General features: G+C 39.9%; 1 protein-coding gene across 2 annotated transcripts in view; it reads left to right on the forward strand.

Annotated features, from left to right (window-relative positions):
* Window positions 1–21,069, forward strand: part of KCNQ1 (potassium voltage-gated channel subfamily Q member 1) — a 342,106-nt gene extending 321,037 nt beyond the window's left edge. For both annotated transcript variants that reach the window (XM_017813948.1, XM_017813959.1), the window contains one exon: window positions 19,490–21,069. In XM_017813948.1, coding sequence (XP_017669437.1) covers window positions 19,490–19,690 — 201 coding nt within the window. In that variant the 3' untranslated portion in view covers window positions 19,691–21,069. The remainder of the gene's footprint in view (window positions 1–19,489) is intronic.
* The last annotated feature ends 1,631 nt before the right edge of the window (window positions 21,070–22,700 follow it).

Below are 22,700 nucleotides of genomic sequence, written 5' to 3' on the forward strand. Positions count from 1 at the left end.
CTGACAGAGTTTAAGAGCATCTAGATGATGCTCTTAGTCCCATCCAAGAATCGTAGAATCACAGCCGGGTTGAAAAGGACCTCTGAGATCATCAAGTCCAACCCTTGATCCAACACCGCTGTGGTTACTAGACCATGGCACTGAGTGCCATATCCAGTCTCATCTTAAAAACCTCCAGGGACGAAGAATTCACCACTTCCCCAGGCAGCCCGTTCCAATATGATTTAGTTTTAGGCAGCCCTGCAAGAAACAGGGAGTTGGACTTAAGGATTCTTATGGGTCCCTTCCAACTTGAGAAATTCAATTATTCTAAATACCAATTTAAAAAAAAAAATAAAGCTAGTTGATTTTCAGGAGGAAGCTACTTCTGATGTAGAAAACTGGTTTTTTTTAGAAGACAAAAGTCTTCTGAAGGCAAAGTAGTATAATAATTCTTTACTTAAACATGTATAACTACTCTCTTTTTTTCATTTTCTTTTTTGGTAAGAATGTGCAAACTGCAGGTCAGATGTTTAGAGAAATCCCTTAAGTGATTATTTACTTTTTTCCTTGAAGCATGGCACAGTTTGTTGTTTCTGTGGCTGCTTGCACAGAGGACTCTGCAGAGAAATAGCAGAATCCAGACTTCCTTCACAAAATAGGAAATCAAAATAGGGGACTTTATTTCCTAAATTGGATTTTTCTAAGGCTTCAAGTAACAAGTTCACAAGTAACTATTGCTATGTGAGCATATGTATTCTTGCAAGAGGTTAGAGATGTGTTGCTCCCTCCTGTGCTTAGACCTCTGTGCCCAAAAGCTGAACACAGCTGTGAGATCTCAGCTTCTAAATACAGATTTAAGCAGACTTGTAGTTAGAAAATAAAGGGTTAATGAAGGAAGATGAAGTTGGTTTGAACTGGAAAACATTGGTTCAGTTCCTAGCTTTTGCCCCAGATATTTTATGTGTGAGCACAGGAAAGACATTTAATCCCTCCATATCTCAGTTGAATATGTATAAAACAGGAATGAAAATACAATCTTTGTTCCATCCCTTGTTTTTATCTCATCTCTTTAGATCATGCGTTTTTCAAGGCAAGGGCTATTTCTCTCTCTATGTGTGAATCTCAGACAAGGCCCCTAAGTGCTATTAGTGTTTAGTAGTAGTAGTAGCAATAATAATAATAATAATAATAGTAGTAGTAGTAATAATAATAATAATAATAATAATAATAACAATAACAACAGCATATGGAGTTCAAATTCTGACAGACAGCTCTGAGCCATTACACATTCAGAAGAATGAAACACAGCCAAGCCCAAGACAGCTATTTTCATCAGAGACAAAGGTTAACAGTTTGGCAGGATGACCAAATTTGGTGTTATGTAAGCTGGGCTTTGCAACTTCAAACCGTGGGTTTATTTATGTTTTGGGGGTTTTTCCTTGCATTTCCATAGAGTTTGGTCTGTGACTGGCACTGTTTCAGAGCTGGCTCACTGTGGGTTCTACCCTGCTGCAAACGACATTTGGAAATCTGAAAAGAAGGTTTCTTTAATTAACTGAAAACCAGAACCTATAGTCTACTTGATATGAAAAATAGACCAAATTATAGTGGTATTCATAGCCTGCTGGAATGGTTGGTTGTTTTGGAAAAAAAAATGTTTTTAAAGGAGGCTTGCCAAGAAACTTCTCTCAGGAAATGATAAATGGCAGTTTGGAGATTTGAGTGGCCTGTGCTGTATGTATGTGCCTTGGTAACTGCTGACTCCATCCGGTGTGCTCCTGATGGCTCCCAGATTCACAGCAAGGGAATTTACAGTCCTGATTCACGAACTCATTACTGTCCTGCAGTTCAGGACTTTTACACATGGCCTAAGGATTGTTTTATCTGAAAACAATGCAAACACATTTCTTTAAATTATACTTCAGATAACCTTTTGGGTTTCATTACTTTTACAGTATAAAAGCCTTGCAATTTCTTTTCCAAAACTATAGTTTCTCTGTATATACCCTGCCAGATTTGATGTTTTCTGTTTAAGTTGGATTTTTTTTTATTTTTTTTAATAGTATGTTTTCTGTGAAGCTGTGAAATTTTAAGAGGTTTAAATAACAGAATAGTGAAGACTTGGCAAGAATTTGCATGACAGTGTCGGGTTTTAAAAAGTAAAGACTGTCTCCGTGCACTGATGAAAGGTCTGCTTTATACAATGCACCATTTAGTCATAGGAGTTCTTTGCAGTGATATGTGTCATTTATTATATTCTGTTACTATAGGGGATATGTTTTGTGCAAGTGGACAAGCCTCTGGAGTGTGCTCTTCTGAGTGCTAACAGCAATCCATGTTTTCAGGCCATTTATATTACCTTAATCGCATTGACATCAATAAGTTTACTCCTCATTTACTCTGGGGTAAAAGAGAAGCAAACTGGGACTATTGTATATTTAAGCGACATTGTTGCAAAACATGTCCCATTCCTAAGTCACAGTGGAGGGAGAGAGAGGTTCATGCAGTACACAGAGCTCAAGGGATTATTGTTTTTCTAATGTTGCCTAATGAATCTGACTGAAAAGGGTCACACAAATGGTAGAAAAAATTTGCATCTAGATGTCAATGAAAATTTATACCGTGTGCTTGTAAATTACAAAATGAAGTACAGATTAAAGAGTTCAGAGATAATTTGATAGAAAATGTATTGATTCATTGCCTTTTTCGAGTTCCTAGGGACCTTAGGAAGAATTTGTGTACTTGGTCATTTGCATCCTTGAAAACCTTTTTAGCATTCACATAGAAGGCAGTTGTGAAAATGCCAAATACTTCAAGGATCCCTTCTCTACCCTGGCTCCATTGGTTTTCTGCCTTTGCTCCTGTTCTTTGCTGTTTCTGAACAAATTCTGCTCCCACTCCCCTTTTGCTTACCCCAGGTATGGTACTGTGGTGCAGAGCAGCCGTAAACGCCTGGATGGAGAACCCTGCCCACACCATCACTGCCTCTTGCCTTTGGCAGATGGTGTTACTTTTATGCTGAGGGCAGCATGACACCTTGGAGTGTACTTAGTTGAAGGCAGCACCTACCTAAAGTAACTTTCTGCACTGTGATTTCCCAGAGAGAAACCTGCTGACAGGTTTTACAAGCAGTGATTAGGAGAAGAGGAATGTGAAATGCAGTTATCTCTGCCCCCTATGACCACTTAGATGCTGGTTTTCAGATTATATACCATGGATTCTTCAAGTTCTGCATACTGAGCTAAGGGAAGTACCAACAGTGTGAGCAGGTACCATCTGGGAAGAACTGATAAATTTAGGTGGATAAATAGCACATATGAAACACAAAGGGAATAAAATTAAATTATTTCACATTTCTCCCATTCTGTCAAGCTTTGCTGGGCCAGGTATTGATATACAAGAGATGGGAAAAAACGTAATTTACATGAAAGTCAGAAGAACCACAGAATCGCTAAAAATAATGCTAAACTTCAGATTTCAACAACAGTTTCTGATTACTCTCTTCATTTTCTCTATTCATTCGAATATTCTAGTCTCTTTTCTTGTGGCCAGCAATGGACTATCATGGTCTTTCACCTTTAGAGACTTCAGAGTGTGAATCTTTTTCCAGGGTTGCCTAGTTTTTCAGCACTAGGTGACTGCTCTAGAAATATAATGATGTCTGTCTCCTGGGGTGGCTGATTTAAAACCTTTGCCATGAGCAATGACCCCTGAGTGAGTGAAGTGTGTAATTAGTACAGGTGATTTACTCTTCTAATGAAAGCATTTTTGGGCTCAGGGACAGTCTGCAGAGGTTGAGTTAATGTCATTTTCTACACAGGGCAAGCTGCTTTGTCCAGCAGGGTTATACAAGCCTTATTAATTAATATAATAAGCATTATTTATCATTATAAATAGACTATAATTGCAATATGTAAGGAGAGAAACCTCATTTTGACCTCTTGTGTTGTGCTTTCACTGTTATGCAAATTTATAGACTATGTATTTCAGATACACTTCAATCCAAATGGAAATCCGTGGATCCTCCTCAGTGAGGTCAAGACCACTCAGAGAGTAAGAGAAGTGTTGAGCATCTTGCATCATGGTGCTGCAAAAAAGTTTGACAACGTTTGATCTGTGTGAAGTATTCATATAGAAATGGTTCCCTGGAAAATGACACTTTTTTCTATGTGTCAGTTGTATTGGAGAAACACTGTGATTTAAACAAACTTATGCTTTAGAGGCTTGTTTTGCTATTGTACTAGATTCTCTGTTGTTCAGCAGCAGGGGAAAAAAGACAAAGAATCAAGATAAAGTTGTATTTGTGATGATGTGTCTGTATGTCTGCACATCATCTGCAGGCTGTGGATTTATTAGCTTTTAAGTCTGTAGAACTGTTATATAAATAATGCATATCAGAGCTGGTCACACGTGGTCTACTCACTTGCACATGTACACTGTGAGTACTAACTGAGCCATAGAGTAGTAAGTGCAACCAGACCTCCTTTGCCCTCTCTGTAAATCAGCTTTTAAAAGCCAGTGTCAGACACTTGTATCATCATGACAGTCCATGTCCCATCTAGAAGGATGCATTGGTGTGGTTATTGTGGAGTTTCCAGGTGGTGTGGGTGCAGTTCCTGACTCAGATATCATTTTCTGCAGGACTTGAGGCACATTAATTTCATTTTCTGTTGTTTCCATTTCCTCAGCCATGAGTAGTGGGTATGATAAAGCATTTTGAAGCTTGGAGGTCAAACATGAAAACAGAAGCACTTGGTATTTTTATAGTTTTTGTTGTTCTCACTGCTGTTCTGTATTAATCTTAAACTTTGGATTAGATATTAGAAAGAAATTCTTCACTCTGAGAGTGCTGAGGCACTGAAACAGGTTGCCCGGAGAAGGTGTGGATGCCCCATCACTGGCAGTGTTCAAGGCCAGGCTTGATGGGGCTCTGAGCAACCTGGCCTCATGACAGGTGCCCCTGCCAATGGCAGGGGGTTTGGAATTAGATGATCTTTAAGGCCCCTTCCAACCCAAACCATTCTATGAGTGTATGAATATATAAATCAGCAATACAGATATTATAAACAGGAGCAACCTATACCTGAAAGGAGCTGTGATGCTTGAGACTGAGTTAAATCCCTTTCACATTTCAGGGCAGATGGGTCAGAGCTAAAATTGTTAGTCAAATCACATAAAGCCATCCATGAAAATGGATGAAAAAATCTTAAATTAATTCTGAATTATGTTAGCATTTTAATCTGTAAAGTCCTTAGTAGGTACTATCTGACAACCTTTTTCCAAAGGTTGCATGACTAGGGGTGAATTAATTTCTCCAGAGTAGCTGATTACTCTCTCTGTTGCACTGGGGGAGCAGTACTACTAACAAAAGAGATTAGCAGAAGAAAGAAAATAAATAACTCCATAGTAACCTGTTTTACTCATTCAAGGAAAATATGCAAAGGGAAAATAAGAAATGGCTGCAGCTAAACCATTTTGTGTGGTGATACTGGCATGGTCTGGCCTCCGTGAACACAGATGATCAATCTCCAGGAGGAGCAGGCTGCAGCTTGCTTCAGACACAGAGTGCTGATTCTCTGGTGTTCACTTCCTGGAGTGCCACTGTCAATGAAGTCCTTTCTGACTGATGCCCAAGACAAACTTGGTTCCTCTGTGGAGGACCATCCTTTAGATGACAATCTAAGTGATGTCTCTCATTACTTGCAGCCATTGAAGATCCTGTAGCAGTCTTAGGCTGTCTCAAACAGGGTTCAGTAACTTCTTTCTGCCACCTTGATGTTGTCCTCTGCTTTTATTATATCACTGCTCTTTGTTCCTGTCTGTAAATCCTGTGGAGTGTTACCCTGTGCTGTGAAACAGATGCTGCCTCCCATCAAAGAGAAGCTTTTTTTTGTTATTGGTTTAACAGGGGTTAGTGCAGCCCGTGGTGGCAGGGACTTAATGGGAGAGAGCCAGCTACATATTCATGCTCCACCTTTGTTCAATTGATAACAGTTCTAGTAGGAGGTGGGAATGGAGAAGGGAAACGTCATAAAGCTTTATGTGCAAGACTGTCACCACCTCTGCCTGAAGGATCTTGCAGCATTTCATCATGTCTAGACTATATATACCGTGTGATCCTGTGTAGTAGCCTCCTCTATCATAGTATAATATTACAAAGCCCGAAGCCTTTTTGTTTTGAACAGTAACGATCATCATTATCTTCAGAATGAGCAATTCAGGCTACTGCCTATGAACCAGAAGAACAAGAGGTGGATGCACAGCTAACATCTGGAGCTGGGCAGATCATTTAGTCTTCAAGCCTGTCATGATGATTAATCAGCTAGGAAAGACTGTGAGCCTTTTGCTTCCACCACTGAACAGTTGCTTATGCTGCCAAGAGAGCCACTTTTGAGTCACGGTTTACCAGTCCAAACAAATGCCCAGCCTGGCTATATTCCTAGAAGAAGTTACTGACAAAGAAAAGCACTAAGAATTTTTTGTTATCTTTGTCATCCATTAAATTTTTCAAACATATTATTTTATCAGAAACATTTGCTTACATTTGAAGACATTATAGCTTAAAATGTTATGGAAAAGAACCTTAAGAGTTTTAACTAACTCAAAACCAGAGGGAAACCTGCAATGGAAGCAATTTGGAAAGTTAACCCATGCAGAACTTGTTACCAGTAGCAGCCAAACGATCTGTCTCTTAGTTCAAAAATGAATGAAGCCTCCAAAGTGTTAGGAAATTGGCTTAAAGCCATAAGGTGGTATTTAAGCAGAAAAAAAGAAAACAGATATCAATCTTGTAGTTTCTGAGACCTTGGTGTACACAGAAGACCTGTTTTCAAGGTTTCCTCTGCAATAATGTTAGATAGAAGTTAACTCTGGAAATTAAACCTGATATTCTTGCATAGCAGGTTGGCTTCAGAAATTGCAATTTAAAGAAAAATGTCCAAAACTACAAAATGAATAACAAAATAATCACTTCATTTCACCCGAATTCAACTGGCAGAGCTGTTGAACTCCTGCAGGCATGGTAATGACTTTGTATGACCCATGAAATTTGACTGAAAACCCTTCTTCATTAGCAGTTGGTTGCCTTTGTTATAGCTTTGCTCCTGGTATCCATAAGATCTCCTAGTTTGCCTTTATGAATAATACCATGACAGCCAACAAGTGGTTTCTTTTCCTTTTAAACATGGGTTTCCACTGGTAAATATATTGCATTCTAGTTCACTCATTGGTTATTTGCTGGCTTGTGATTGATTGTATGTGCCTCCACTTCTTGAATTGGTCAGTAAATGAATGAAATATGGTTTGGGGATGTCCAAGGCAAGTTGATTTTAGAGGGTGCAGAGCACCTGCATGTTCTCTGGATTTCAGTGGGTTTTGCTAGGAGCTTACATTTCTACAAAATGGAAGTGGTTTTATTTTTAGAGTATTCTGAAGGAGATATTTCCAAGGATATGATTTCAGCAGAATTGAATGGCGGTTGGAAAGGCTGGGGGAGTAGAGTAGGCTCGCAGACTTTTTATCACCACTAAATTTCACCTCTGATCTCTGTGCAGCCCCTGGGAATGAAAAGTGCCTTTGGAATTGTGTGTGGTTTTCTTTCGTTCCACTGAGCTTTCCCACTGAAATTTTCTGTCTTGCATCTGTGTCTTTGTAAAGCTTAATGCAATGGCAAAACAAGAGGCCACCTCTTTTCTGAGGAGCAGACTCAAGCATACAAGAACACAGCCCTGGTTTTGTGTGTTCAAAATGGATGCAAACTTGCCACCTTATTTATCACTAGGATTTCTAACCTTCCAATGCCATGGCCCATAAATGACTTCTCCATAATAATATTTATCAAAGTATTTCTGGTCTAATTATTCATGCTGAGCTTGTTATCTAAAAATTTCTCTTGAAAGAATCTTTTTAAACATTTTTCTTTTGAAAACAAATTCATGACCACATCAAACAGAGATTCATGTTGCCGTTAGTTTAATTACCAGCAGCCCTCAGGGAATCTCAAAACTCACTGTTGTTGTAATTGCTTCTCTCCCTTTCTCTCCCTCACTTTTTTTACCTTCCATTTTTGATTGCTGCAGAAGTCATCGTATGGTTATTAATTTTTTAAGCTCATTTTAGGTACAAAAGAGTTTATGTCCATTTTTGTCCATCAAATATAGTGACCATCAAATCATAAATAATGAGTAGATTATGGATGCTAAAAAAGAAACTGCCCAAAGAACTTTTTTTAAAAAATAATTGAAGTTTTCCTAGTTTTTAACTTTTTAAGCAAACAGGCAGATAAGTGCCCTTCCCTGTGCCATGTCACGAGGTCAGATCCATAACCTGTGAATGTGCCTCACTTTTTATTCCAACCATAAAGCCTACCACACCTTGTCTGGCTTTATTCCCTTTGAAAAGCAGTATGGATGCCTCATTTGGGTGAAGTGTGAAACATAACATAAGCAATGCTGACCTAACTCGACATGATACATGGCATATTTGCTTTAAAAAAGAGCAGCAGTCTCAAATCTGTTTTGAATTAGTAAAAGTGTTTGAGAGAAAGAAAGGAAAAAGGGAACCATTTCATAGCAGGCATCTGAAAAATAACAGCTTGGAGGAAGGAGGAAAAATTGTCAGGCAAAACCTAACAGTTAAAGCTGAAAAATGTATTTCTAACACGGGGGATTATGAGTGTATATCTTATACTTTGGTGTTTTTTTTAAATAAAATCTTGGCAACTTAAATGCATAGTATGATGATCCAGAATGAGAACAGCTACTCAATGGCAAAATTATCAGCAGTACTCCGGTAAGAGGTTATTAGTCATAGTCCCAGTATCATACAAGAGCCAGAGCCAAGGATTCAAGAAGCAAAACATTCCCCTTTGGAGAGAGGTCAAGATTAGTCACTTTTGTTTTCTTTAATGGAGAGGTGAGACAAGGGGGATTGGAGGATTTGGGCTTTATTTTGCTGTGGAGAAGAGTTCTGGACATATTTTTATGCCAGTTGGGTCTTCCACTCTTTTTTTTTTTAACCCTAAAGTGTTGTAAATATGCCACTGTTCCACACTGGGAACAGGAATCTACAGCTAGGAGAAAGCTGCTATCTGACAGCCAAACTTCTGACAACGAAAATATGGAGTGATTTTCAGAGGCTGTACTGCTGCGATTAAGCCAGCAGAAAGAGTCCTCCAGAGGCAAGTACCACGGGGAGTTTTCTTCACATCTGTGCAACTGAAGCATCTGAAATATAAGTGCCTGTTAGTAAACAGAAGGTCTGTCTTTTCTTTGCATATAGATAGTGCGGTGTTCAACCAGAAGGACCCAACATAGGAATGTTTTGCTGAACAAGAATGTGATCGAGAATGAGAAAGCAATCAGTTTTCCAACCTTCTGTCTCAATAATAAAAACCAGGAGAGCACTGTGAAGTTTTTTTTTGAGATTGGAAGATGTGCCCAGGGCAAGGGAAAATATTTTTAAGGTTTTGTTAGAGCCCCTCATCCAAGCTGAAGTTAAGGATGTTTAGTGTATCTGAAGGTGGGCCACTAACTTTACTGCCTCAGTTTCCCCCACGTTGTGCTGGCAATAACAGTACTTATCTCCTTTAGTGTTCCTTTGTATAGGAGCATCCAAGTTCACACAGTGCTTTGATATGATGCACTAACACAGAATCATAGAATATCCTGAGTTGAAAGGGACCCACAGGGATCATCAAAGTCCAACTCCTGGCCCTGTATGTGACTGCCATTTATTCTGGAACTCTAACAAACTCTTGCACAAAGATAAGGGGCTTTTCCCCCCTGATTTCTTTGATCAGTATTTCCCCTATATTTCTTGTTCCCTCAAGCCTGTTTCACATGCTCCATAAGACTGGATTTCAATTAAGGCAGAATTTTGGAAGCTGTTTATGATGATGATGAGAGATGGATATCCAGTGATTTTTGCAGATACATTAACAGCTAATACTTTTGGTATCACTGATTCACTTGTGAGGAAAGAATCCCTTTCTTCTTGCCAACTTGTTATTTTTAAATAGAGAGGGAAGACAGTTGTGTCTGGTCAAAGAGATACTATTTCCTGAAGGTGGGGTTACAGTAAATGAAGATAAGCAAATTCTTGAAAAAATCAGAGTATTCAGTTAATAGGATAGGGGGATTTTATCATCTTTAGTAATTTCTGATAAAAGTTATATTTAGAGACAAGGCCCTCAACTTCACCTTCCTGGCTTCATGCAAAGAGTAAAAAGCCTTCCAAGCTCCCTTGTTCCTCTACTGATACACTGTTAGTTTGGAGGAAAGTGTTAAAAAAATAAATATCTGACCTTTGTAATATTTTAGAGAAAAAAATGCTGTATCCTGAGGCAGTGCTGGGCCAAAGACTGTAGATTTTGGACACTGTTCTAACTTGAAAATTTCCATGTGTTTTAAGTCTCGTCTCATTTATCTAAAACAAGAGTCAACCACAAATTTTAATTGCTTGGCTATGGCCTTCTGGATGCCAGATAGATCTGCGAGCACTGCACACATCTGGGCATGCACTGAGTGCTGTGGGGCCAGCAGGACTGGCCTGGGAGCTTGGGAGTGATAAGCAAGCAGAGGGGCTTCGTCGTCCAAAACTACACCTAGAGCTAAAGAAAGGCTCTCAGAAAGAGCTGATTTCCAACAGTTTGGGTGCTTTAAATAAACCAAATATTTTTGCAAGTTGCTAATAACAGCAACAGAAGTGCTGAACTAAGACCAGTTTTCTCCTCTCCCTTCTGAAGTGACATCTGTTTCCAGTCCCTGCTTCTTACCATCTCCTCCAGCCACATCCATCATGGTCCTCGTTTCTGATTTGACTAGTAGCATTTTAGGTTATCCCTTTCCAACTTGTTTTACCCTCAGGTCTTTCTGAATCCTCTCCACTTCTAAAAGAATCATAGAGTGACTTGGGTTGGAAGGGACCTTAAAGATCTTCTGGTTCCAAACACTCTGCCATGGGCAGGAAAACCTTTCGCTAAACCAGGTTGCTCAATGCCCCATCCAGCCTGGTCTTGGACACTGCCAGGGATGGAGCATCCACAGCTTCTGTGGGTGACCTAAGAGTTCCAGTGCCTCACCACCCTCACAGGAATTTCTTTCTTATACCCTGCTTAAATTTCCCCTCTTTCAGTTTGAACCCAGAAAAGAAAAAGACAAAAAGCACTTAAAAGAAGCACTGTCCTAAAAGCTTTCCACCTGTTGTGGTCTTGTACTCTGTAACAGCCCCTGAGCAAATGTAGTTAACTCTCTGTAACTTAATTCTCCCATTTGCCAGAAACCTCCCAACCTCCTTGTTAGAAGGAGGGGTTTGTATTCATCTTACCTTGCTTCCATTAGTCAAGCAGCAAATTATAGACAAAGAATTTTTATGAAGGTACCTGTAAAAACCAAATCAATTTGTTTGTAACTTTTGATTTCTACTTATTCCTCATAATTTTTAAGATCTTAATGGAATTGTTCTCTTACATAAGCATAACATCTGTTGTTGCCACTTGTTTCTTTGTAGGGAAAAAGGGCAGTATTATAGTAGTGGTTTTTTACACTTTTGAAAAGTGTAAAAGAAATATTTTACTATAAAAATACAGAGCAAGATGAGAGCAACAACAGTGTCAGTTTATTGGAAAAACAGAATAATTTTTAGTATTTCAAAGCAGAGATTGTCACTGATAGCTTTATGCAAGAGAGCTGATTTTAGAACTCAGGGTGTAGCAAGTCCCTTTCTTTCCAAAAATGCTTTTTGTCTGAAAATAGTTCATTTTATTTGTCAGTTAAGACAGCAGTTACAGTGTTCATATAATATTTTCATTGATTAGAAAGAAACTTGTCCATGCAACCCTCAAAACCTGTTAATTCTGTTGCTCAGCAGCTCTGCCTTTATGTTTTCCTATCAATGAGCAATCTTGTAGTAGAGTGTTTTCTCACTGGCTCCATTTCTTCTATCCTTCCCTGTGACACCACATACATAGTTTCTTCTTTGGCCAACTCTCAAGAGAAAGTACAGACAGTCTGGAGAATAAATCTTCCTTCATGGAGATTACATTCTCCTACAAACACCTCAATGACGGGTATATAACCTCCAGCAAAACTGCTGCCTATTCTCCGGCAACAAAAAAAAACACCTTGAAGCCAGAAGTTCTGATAAGGGGTTTTGCAAGATTCAGGGATCTTGGGTATGGAAGGAAGACAAATTCCATGATTTTTGAAGAATCATACACCTGAAGAAAGAAACTTTCTTTAATAATACTGAAATTTTTGGTCTCTCCTGCCACTATTATAATTATAGAGAAATATTTAAAATAACTTCTCTGTGAAGATTCCATTACCTATCCCTGAGCTCCTCTAGAAACCACCCCTAACATCGTACCTGTTCCTGTCCACAGACCCCTCAAAACTAAAGCATTAACTTTTAGAAATTCTGAGATACCAACATACGTAGGGACTTAGCAAGACGAGGAGCCAAGGAAGCTGCTCTGTGAAGCTTCCTCAAATATTCTGGAGAACTTAAATAGAAAGGATCCCACCAAAGATAAATGTGACTTATAACCATACCTTTTCTTGCAGAACAGGCTCACTGTTCTTGAGTACCACTTAAGATACAGGTACAGGATACTGATACAGTCCTTCATTCCTAACATTGCCATTAACAGGTATCATAAGTTCTGAAATGTTCTTTGCCTTTCGCCTTTTCTTCAGCTGAATCATTAGGGTGCCTGCAGAAGATTTTGTTAACAGAAAGGACTTTTTTGTGTGTTCATCTGAAATATAAAGCTAGCTTATTACTGAGTGTAGTAATGAATAGCAAACACATTTGGGATTCGATACAACACGGAAAGATGCACGAAGAAAGCATCACTTTTTTCACAGGAAGTTTTCTACACTGCAGAGCAATAGGGTCCTTTTTAACAGGCCACATGTCGCCAGGAGTGATAAATACATGGAGGTCTCCCCAGTCATCTTCAGTTATTTTGAAAAAGTACCCTAAAATGTTAGTTTACTTTGAGCTAAAAAGCAGCACTCTCAGGAATGAATACTACTCAAGATAAGTCAGGGTAGCAGACTTGGGAGCCTAATGTTGGAAAAGCAGATGAAATTTTCCTTTATCACATTTTCATTTGGCCAAGTGTTGCTTGCATTCTGGTTTCCCTCTTCTCCTTTAGCAGCTCCATGCTTGGCTTTCTTTACTGAGAACAAAGACAGTCCCTCTGAATCCCTTGAGTGAGCAATGTGCTGATAAAAATTCTCTTGATTAAGGACAAATAATCTGTTTAATCAGTCAACCATGTTAAGAACATAGAAACCACCATTCTGTCCAGAGGCACTCTGAATTTTACCCTTCATATTTACTTTTAAAATCTCTGAGGATAAGAATGAAGGGCATATGAGACAGCTTTAATCAGCATCATGTATCAACCTTGATCCCTCCAGATCATGGAGCAATACTTGGAATAACCTATTAATAATTTGTGGTCTTTGTGGCCTAAATTATGCCAAACTCCAAAGTTATCCTTCGGCTTCCCCACTATCCTGAATAACCATGGCTGAAAGTACTGTTCTGCTCGGTTCCTTAATTCCTGATAAATTCCTCTATTTGGTTTTGGGAATAGGTCTCCAAAGTGCTGATCTTTAGTTCTAATTACAGAGGTGCTTCAAAGGAACCCTTCTGCAGGTGCCACTGGAGCCACTCAGCTTCTATGTTTTGGTTTGGTTTGGGTTTTTGTTTTGTTTTGTTTTGCTTTGCTTTGTTTTGTTTTTAAAAGCAAGGAAATAAATTCATTGTTACATATTATGTTCAGAATCATGTGACAAACTTGTTATAAGTGCTTAAAATTACAGGGCATTTCAAATTAATATAATGTGAAGATCTGAGGAACTTTAACAGATAAATATAATAGATAAATAGATAATAATAATTGATAAATTATTTTGTTTTCTCAACAAGAACAGTCTCTGTCTTGTTCAGTAGTACCTCCTCGAATGCCTTTGATACCTTTATAAAAGTTGATACCTTTATAAAAGCATGTCACTAAGGATAAGAGAATTCGGATTGTTCAGCCTGGAAAAGAGAAGTCTTCGAGGTGACCTAATTACGGCCTTCCAGTACCTGAAGGGGCCTACAAGAAAGATGGAGAGAGACTATTATAACAACATGTAGTAACAGGACAAGGGGGAATGGCTTCAAAATGAAAGTAGATTTAGTTTAGATATTAGGAAAGAAATTCTGTACTGTGCTGGTGGAGAGGCACTGGAACGGGTTGCCCAGAGAAGCTGTGGATGCTCCATCTCTGGCAGTGTTAGAGACCAGGTTGGATGGGGCTCTGAGCAACCTGGTCTAGTGAAAGGTGTCTCTGCCCATGGCAGGGGATTGTAGATGATCTTTAAGGTCTCTTCCAATCCAGGACATTCTCTGGTTCTGTGGTTTATACCCAGTTGTAGAGGACTGCTGCTCCTGAAAACATGACCTAAGAGGACTTTGTGATTCTTAGCAACTACATCGTCACTGCTGATGTATTGTCCGTGGTGTCAGAGTAGTCACGTGCCTCTCTGGCATTTCAGGGAGAGGAAAAATCTGATCTGTGACAAAGCTACATTTCTTCAGTATGTGTCATTTAAGATTTGAGTGCTAACCTTTCAGTCTTTGTGAAGAGCTATTTGATTCAGATTCAGTTGGTTGTTGGTTTGTTTGGTTTTTTTTCTCAGTGCACTGCATGGATGGGATTTTATTTGTTTCCAAGAGCTAGATTCAAAACTTGTTTAAATCTGCTTCTCCCCATCTGTGCTCAATCTATGATCCTTGGATCTTTTTTTTTAAAAAACAAAACTACTTATCTCAGAGGATGGAAAAATCTTGTATTCATACAATATTTTGGTAAGACTTAGGAATAACTGTGGTGTGTAATTTCTGAAGTTTCAAACACTGCTTCCTCTCCCCAACAACTGTGAAATACAAAGGAAATTATTTGCATATAAAGAATTTGATCATCCAAACATCATGCTTCTAATGAAACATAAATCATCTACAAAGAGCTTACTTAGTTTTTCCTAAAGGAAACAAATCAGTCTAAGTCATTTTTCTATGTAATTAACAATGTTTGCTGTTTTAAGTACAGAGATCAGAGTTGTTCAAAGCAGTTAAGATTAGAGCAACATCAGCAGTTTTTCTGTTTTCTTTACTTTTATTCGTTCTGGCATTATAGCTAGTTTCTAATCAAGTAAATATGTTTGAAAGCATGATTCAGGGGAGATGATACACTTCTTTGTGCTAAGTACATAAAGCTAGTTTAATAAAAGGGTATTGCACATACTGACATTTTTCTAGTGGGTATAATTCTCTCTGCAGCAAACAAGTGAATGATACATTTCAGGATGTGTGTTTGGATGACTACAGGCAGATTGGGCATGCTAATAAGCAAGGCTGTTCACCAGGAAGCCTCTTATTCTTGTACATCAGAGGCCTGTGATGACAGTAGAAGTTGCCTTCTGGTGGCTTTTACTTCTCTTTTTAAAATATCTCATACTTTAAGCAGGTGCTCCTTTGGCAGAACCGAGGATGGGAGCCTGTCATCCCACTGCTGCCTCATTTGCAAATGTCATCTTTTCTGATGCGGCCCAAAGAAGCATAAGGAGATCAATGTACAGAAATCCAGACTGATCCTTCTCTTGTAATATCCAAAGAATATGTTACTATTTTGGACTGGTGAATTGGTCCAAGACTGATACAGAGCCCAGTGATTGCCAAAAACTACCACTGACTTCAGCGTGGCTTGGAGCAAGCCCTTCACTGCACAGAACCCCCAGGGATATGACTTGCTCTGTTGGAAAGCAAAAACTGATTAAACAACAATTAAACACAACCAGCTTTCTGGACCTCCCTCCACAAAAGCCTTGTGGCTTTAGAGCCCTACCCCAACAAGCAGGAAAATGGAAGACGAAGGTCTTTACTTTTAGTCTCATATGGCTCAGCTCAAGAGCAATTAGCTTCTGCCTCTGCTTCTGTGAGCCTCCTGCACTCCACAGCTGCAGCAGCCAGACCTTGTTCCCTAGAAAAAATTAGACAATAATCTCTGGGAATTTATTTCCCAGCAAGAATTTTCACTTCTCACTTCTCTCCAGTACTTCATCACCAAGATGCACAGCTGTTGAAGGACTATCCAGATCTCAGTCCAACCTACTGTCATGTTCAATAGCTCATCACTGCAAGAGTTTCATAAATGCACATTTTCCAGATATATCTCCAGTGTTTCCTCTGGTAATCCCAGCCTGGAATCACAAATTAAGAAATATATACATATAAAAATCCCCTAGTTTGTTTAGAATAATTGGCAAAAAGACATTCCTTGCAGAAGAAAAACTTGTCCTTCAGATTCTGAAGATAGCTGTTTGTCTGCAGGCTTTCACTGCAGTTCTTCCAGCACAGCTGTCTCAGATCACAAATGATACCTGGGCAGTGGGGGATGCAGAGATGAGGTATTTTTGCAAACTTCACTACCACTGATTTGTACTGTCACACTTGGACCATTACGAGTTTACCGTCTGTGATGGGCACCATTTGGGCAAAATGTCTCTTTTTTTAAGGGAGTAAACAAATAGTGTTGAAATTAAAACCTGATGATCTACTCAGTTTTCCATCTGTATTTCCTTCTAGAAATCTTGAACTTATGAGTTCTTCAGCTTCCTCATTTCATAGAATCTCATCTTTCAACAGCCATTTCCATCCAAAATTACTAGTGTTTCATGTACCATCTAGGGTGCTTTGCCTAATGTTTTCAAAACCAGCTGCAAAGTATAAATCTCTGGCACCTCATATTTCTAAATCACTGGATCTGCTTCTCCAGCAGTTGTACAAAGTGCTCAAAAAAACCCTAGCATTTTCTCTATGGTAGAAAAACATTTTAGTCTCTGCTGAAATCCTACAGGTTTGTTGATGTTCTGCTCAGCCTTACTGTCTTTTGTTATCCTGTGTGATACTTGGATGACAGCCAGGCACATATAAATTGCTCCCACTCGTGCTCTCTCTGGTGGTTTTATGTGCCTTTCACTACTTTCTAGCAGATATTTTAGGCAACAATTTATTCCTATCACTTTTTTTTCTGTTTGTGTTCTTTTCCCTTTTTAAAATGTACTAAATCTTTTTACCTAGAATTTACTCTAAGTTTTAGAATCCCTGTGGATCAATGGGTCAGAGACTGCAATGGCAAAATCGAGGCTTTCTCATTAGGCTTGCAGAAGGGAGTGGGAGGCCATAAGGCAGGATCTTACTGCCCAGTTTCAATGCTTTTGCCATGCCAAGGATCAGAGAGTGAGCAGGACTTTGAAGCTGGAAGTGCCCATCTTCCCCTTGGGATATCTTGCTCAGTACCCTGGAGTCTGCACAGAGAGGAGGCTTCCCATGCCAGATAAAAGGATGATGCAGGTTACTTCTTGACTGGAAGATGCAAGAAACCAGAGACTGAATCTGTGTAGAAATATTTAATTCTCGGTTTTCCTCTGAATAACACAAATGTACGCCCAATAGCATCCACAACCTAACTTCTCTTAGGTATCTGATTTTTCATTACATTTTCTTCTAAAGATTAGAAGAAAGAGCAGAAAAAACAAACAAAAAAAAAGAGGCATTAAATAATTTAAGGAGATTCTGTCTAAGGCAGAAGAAAATGAGCATTATGGATTCAGGCTGAACACCTGGAGTCACCTAGTTAAGAAATTAGTTTTCAGCCATCTGTAGTGGGTTTCTGTGGCTGGATTTTGGTAGCGGGAGGGGGCTACAGGGGTGGCTTCTGTTAGAAGCTGCCAGAAGCTTCCTCTGTCCCGTGGAGCCAATGCCAGCCGGCTCCAGGACAGACTTCCTGCCGCTGGCCAAGGCCAAGCCAATTAGGAGCAATAGTAACGCCTCTGTGATAACATATTTAAAAACAGAAGATTGTTGCGCAGAAGAAATTGCAGCCAGGGAAGAGCTGAGTGAGAACATGGGAATAACAAGGTAGACACCAAGGTCAGTGCAGAAGGAGGGGCAGGAGGTGCTCCAGGTGCCGGAGCTGAGGCCCCTGCAGCCCGTGGTGCAGACCATGATGGAGCAGCTGTGCCCCTGCAGCCCATGGAGGATCATCGGGGTGCAGAGACCCACTTGCAGCCCATGGAAAAGCCCATGCTGGGGCAGGTGGATGCATGAAGGAAGCTGTGAACCCATGGGAGGCCCAGGATGGAGCGGGGTCCTGCTGGAGACCTGCAGCCCGTGGAGAGGGAAGCCCACGCTGGAGGAGGTTTTTCCCGGGTAGGACTGGTGGCCCCTGTGGGGGACCCACGTCAGTACAGCTCATTCATTAAGGACTGCACTCCATGGAGGAGTGACCCATGGGACAGCAGTTTGGGAAGAGCTGCTGCCCAAGGGATGGACTCACGCTGGAGAGGTCCATCAAGGACTGTCTCCTGTGGGAAGGACCCCACTGGAGTAGGGGAAGGACTCCTCTCCCTGAGCAGCGGCAGAAACAACAACTGACTGTAACCCCCATTCCCGTCCCCCTGCACTGCTTGGGGGGAGGAGGGAGAACACTGAAGGAAGGAGGGATGGGGGGAAGGTGTTTTTTAAGACTGTTTTATTTCTCACTCTTTGCTTCTTATCCTGTTAGTAATAAATATATGTACTATCCCCACTTTAAGTCTTGTTTTGCCTGTGAAGGTAATCAGTCACTGACCTCTCCCAGCTCTTTACTCTACTCATGAATTCTTAGCTGGTTTTTTTCCCTCTCCTCTGTCCACTTGCACAGGGAGAGTGAGAGAGTGGCTTTAGTGGGTACCTGGTATCTGGCCAGGGTCAACCCACTACACCATCTTAGAATTCTTAGTTTCTGTCTTGATGGGGATCATGTCATTGATCATGACACAGTGAGAGCATAAAACTGAATCATGCCCCACTCCCAGCCCTTGCCAGAGACCGCAGCTGCCATATGCTCACAGCAGCAAAAATACCTATGGGCATCTTGTGGCCTGAGCTGGTAATTGGGCCCAAATGTATCAAAGAGCATCAGTCAGTCCTAGCTTAGAGTTGATTTCATCACTGCAAGTCAAGCAGTTATTTACTAGAGCATATTGATAAAATTAAGGCATATGAGCGTGCTTAGAAGTTTGTCATGTTTTCAAAAAAAAATATAGACACTAATAACAAAAACAAAAACAAACAAAAAAACCCACAGAAACTCAGTTCTGGGACTTAGCTCTCTCTATTGCAGCACATCTCTTTAAAGCCCATTTGTCATGTGTTCATCCAGGTATAAAATGAGTGTCAAAGCACATACCAGAGGTGAGTATTAACAAGGCTGTCCTCATCCAACTCTGACCTATTGCATTAAATTTCTAATTATCTGATGAACTATGAATCTGTGGTATCTTCCTAGAGGTTATTGTGATCTTAATTAAGAAAACTTTCATTTTATTATTGCATGTGCATCACCTGGTTTGTTGCAATTTTCTCACATGCTGCTACTAAACAAAGCTCCCCTTTACCTTTGTAGGTTACACAAATGGACCAGAAACTGAACCTCATTACGGATATGCTGCATCATCTGGTTTCCCGTCAGCAGGGGGATCAAGGGAACAACAGATCATCTCAGAGAGGCAACAATGTCAACTCGGATCTTTTCCTCCCAAACAACACTCTGCCGACCTATGAGCAACTGACAGTACCAAGAAGAAACGAAGATGACATATCCTGATGTGGTATAAGTCTGGGCTGGGTTCTTCCTGCCTTTCTCCTTTAAATGGGACTGACTGTTGAGAACCTGGAAGAAATTAAGTCTGTCAGCCAACCAAGAAAGCACGTGACTACTGTATCTCTACCAATAGTCTCAAATATGCTCCTCTAAAGTTGCTCATAGTAGCCAAAGGATTGCCAGGCTGTCTTCCACCAGGCAAAATTTCTGGAAGCTCTACCTTGATTTCGTTCATGAACAAATGATCACAACTTCTTATTTCTCAGAAAGACCAAAATGATGTCAAGACAGGCAAAATGGCAAGGATTTAGAGCTCCTTCAATAATAATAATAATAATAGTAATAATAATATTCTAATAATACTTGAACTTAGATGGAAAAAGTGCATTCTGTTTATGAATCTGCAGATAGCAATATATTTCTACTACTAAGGTTTTTAAAACAAACTAGGATAACTTATGTTGTTTTTATTGTATAAACATACACTAACATTCTAGACAATAACAAACCACATACTGAATGATTTTCTTTTTCTGTTTTATTTTAATGTTACTACATAAACAGTTATGAGATAATGACCAGATTTTTAAAATCTGTTTTTCTTCAGGGAGGAACTAATCCTTAATCTGGAACAACACTATTTATAGTGGAAAGTGATATAGATTTTCTAAGATATCATTTTTTCATGGGGAGACAATAAAGTATTACATAGCAAAAAATTATTCTGCTTTCTAGAAAATTGTTGCCAAAGAATTTATATATAAATAAAAGAACACCGTGGTCTGAATGTACTTGTCCTGACATAGCATTTTAAAAAGAAGGCCTGCTACTTCTTAAATCTACTGGTTTTTAACTTACAGAGGCCAAGAATAATACAAGAGGCTGAAGTGACTGGACTTCGCTGGTCAAGTGCTTGAGCTGGCCACTTACAGAACATCCATAATCCTCTCAGGAATCGAGGCCCCAGTTCAGGGAAGCATCTCTCCTCCACACAAAATATATGACAATTTGAATGGTTTCTGGAATAATGTCTTGAGAAATCCAACTCCCCACAAGAGTCATTTGATATTGAAAAGTGCCAGCTCTTTATTTAGAGAACCAACCCGTGGGGCTGAACCACATTAGCCCATGTGCAACAAAACCAACATTTCATTTAGCTGCAGTGAAACCAACAGTGTTGGCTCAGGGTGACTTTTCACATACACAATGTGAGCAGGAGTTGGTCTGTGATTACTAAGGTTGAAATTCAGCCCTTGCAGATAGTCAGCACCTGAATCATATCAGCCCTTCTTTGAACATGAAGCATTTAAAGCTGACAAGAGTGTCAAGAAAAGCTGTTTAGTCCAATGTGGTGGTGGTGGTAGCTTGTACTGCTGGCAAAAAGGGAGAAATGTAGACAGATTTACCAGCTCTCATACTTTGAGCATCATACACATCCAGTGCACCCTGTTTCTCTCACTGTAGAGCCTGTACCCCACAGTGGTGTCTCTCCCCCTCTCCATCTGCCCTAAAGCCTCATAACTTGGAACAGCAGTTAACATTACCAGTCTGTGATATCTTTGAGCAATCTGAAATACTGACACATAATGAATGAGATCACGGGGAACCTTCTCATAGTGCTGCTCACATTCTGGGCTTTCTTTTCAACATTTCATCTCTTTCACTTGGACTGCAGAGAAAGTATCCTGTATTTAACTTTACAGATTCTGTTACAGTTATCCAGCCTCACAGTTGTTCAGTAGATAAATGTTAAGGGTTTGGAAATTTACAGGCATAAAGAGGAATTGTATCCGGGCATTATGTTTTCATAGAAATCAAAATTATTCTCATGATTTTGAACATTTTTTTAAATGAGATTCACTATGTAATTTCAGGTTATCAATCAGCCTGTTAATTTCCTAATAAAATACAGGACAAGAGTACCATGTCTTCTGGTTATTCTAAAATCCAGACACTTGATACACACAAGAAAGCTGCTGACTTTTCTTTCTTTCTCTCAGCCCACTGTACAGTGTACAGATGCTTTATTTGCAATGCAGGACTGTAAAACCTTCTGCTGATTCTTTACTAGAGAAATAAAAAATCAGAACTTTATCAGCTGGGATGACTTTGGAGAGAAAGGTTGTCATACAGCCTGGCTAAAAGCAGCCAGGTCTGTTCATTTCTGGGATCATTGTGTTAGCCAAAAAATGTGTCCATTACTACCTGTTTGTTCCCAAGACCATACCTCCATTCTGTATTTGGCAGCTAGTCTTGGTGATAACAGTCTGGCATAGCAAACATTTAATGCGAAACAACTTCCCTTTCTTGTCAGTTGGTCTGTAACCATCTGAAAGTTACTGTTATCAGAATCCTTGGAATAACGGTGATTTACAGGTTTTCAAGGCTAGTTGTGAACTTGTTTTCAAGCAAGTTGTGAGGTCAGTGATTCCTCACCTGGGTCCAGCTGATCGCTTCAGTACACACCTCTAAGACCTGCTACTTCAAATCTGATAATCTGCCCCACCCTAAGAAAAAGATGATCATCCATTTTCCCAGTTGAAAAGGATGTTATAAAATAAGCCATCCAAATTTGCCACGTAGCTGCCTGGAGCCAGCCACCCTCAAGTGCTCACCAGAGACAGGTCAGACCTCTCTGCTTGGAGGACGGGTTTGGAATTGTCTTCCCTGCTGGGGCTTCATACCTCAATGATTTCTCTTGGAAGCTGGTGTCTCACCATCTTTCTTCTGCAGAGCACTGTGGACCAGCAGCAGCAGGAAGATGAGCTGAACAGTTAAACGCTGGACCAGCATGCTGTGAGTGTTTGTTTCTGCTGGGATAGGAGGTGTTTGTAAATAGCTTGAAGGGGAAGGAAGCTGTAAGGCAGGCCAAGCCTTGACTTAATAATTTTCTACCCCATTTTTGAGAACTGTGTTAAAACAAAAGCATGTGAGGCTGCAGAAGAAGTCTCTTTCTTAGAGCAGCTCAATAGCAGTTTGTATTTCAAGGCTGGTGTAAGTTAGACCTGGACTC

The sequence above is a fragment of the Lepidothrix coronata genome, unplaced genomic scaffold (genome assembly GCF_001604755.1).
Source record: "Lepidothrix coronata isolate B3197 unplaced genomic scaffold, Lepidothrix_coronata-1.0 Scaffold1, whole genome shotgun sequence".
NCBI classification, from domain to species: domain Eukaryota; kingdom Metazoa; phylum Chordata; class Aves; order Passeriformes; family Pipridae; genus Lepidothrix; species Lepidothrix coronata.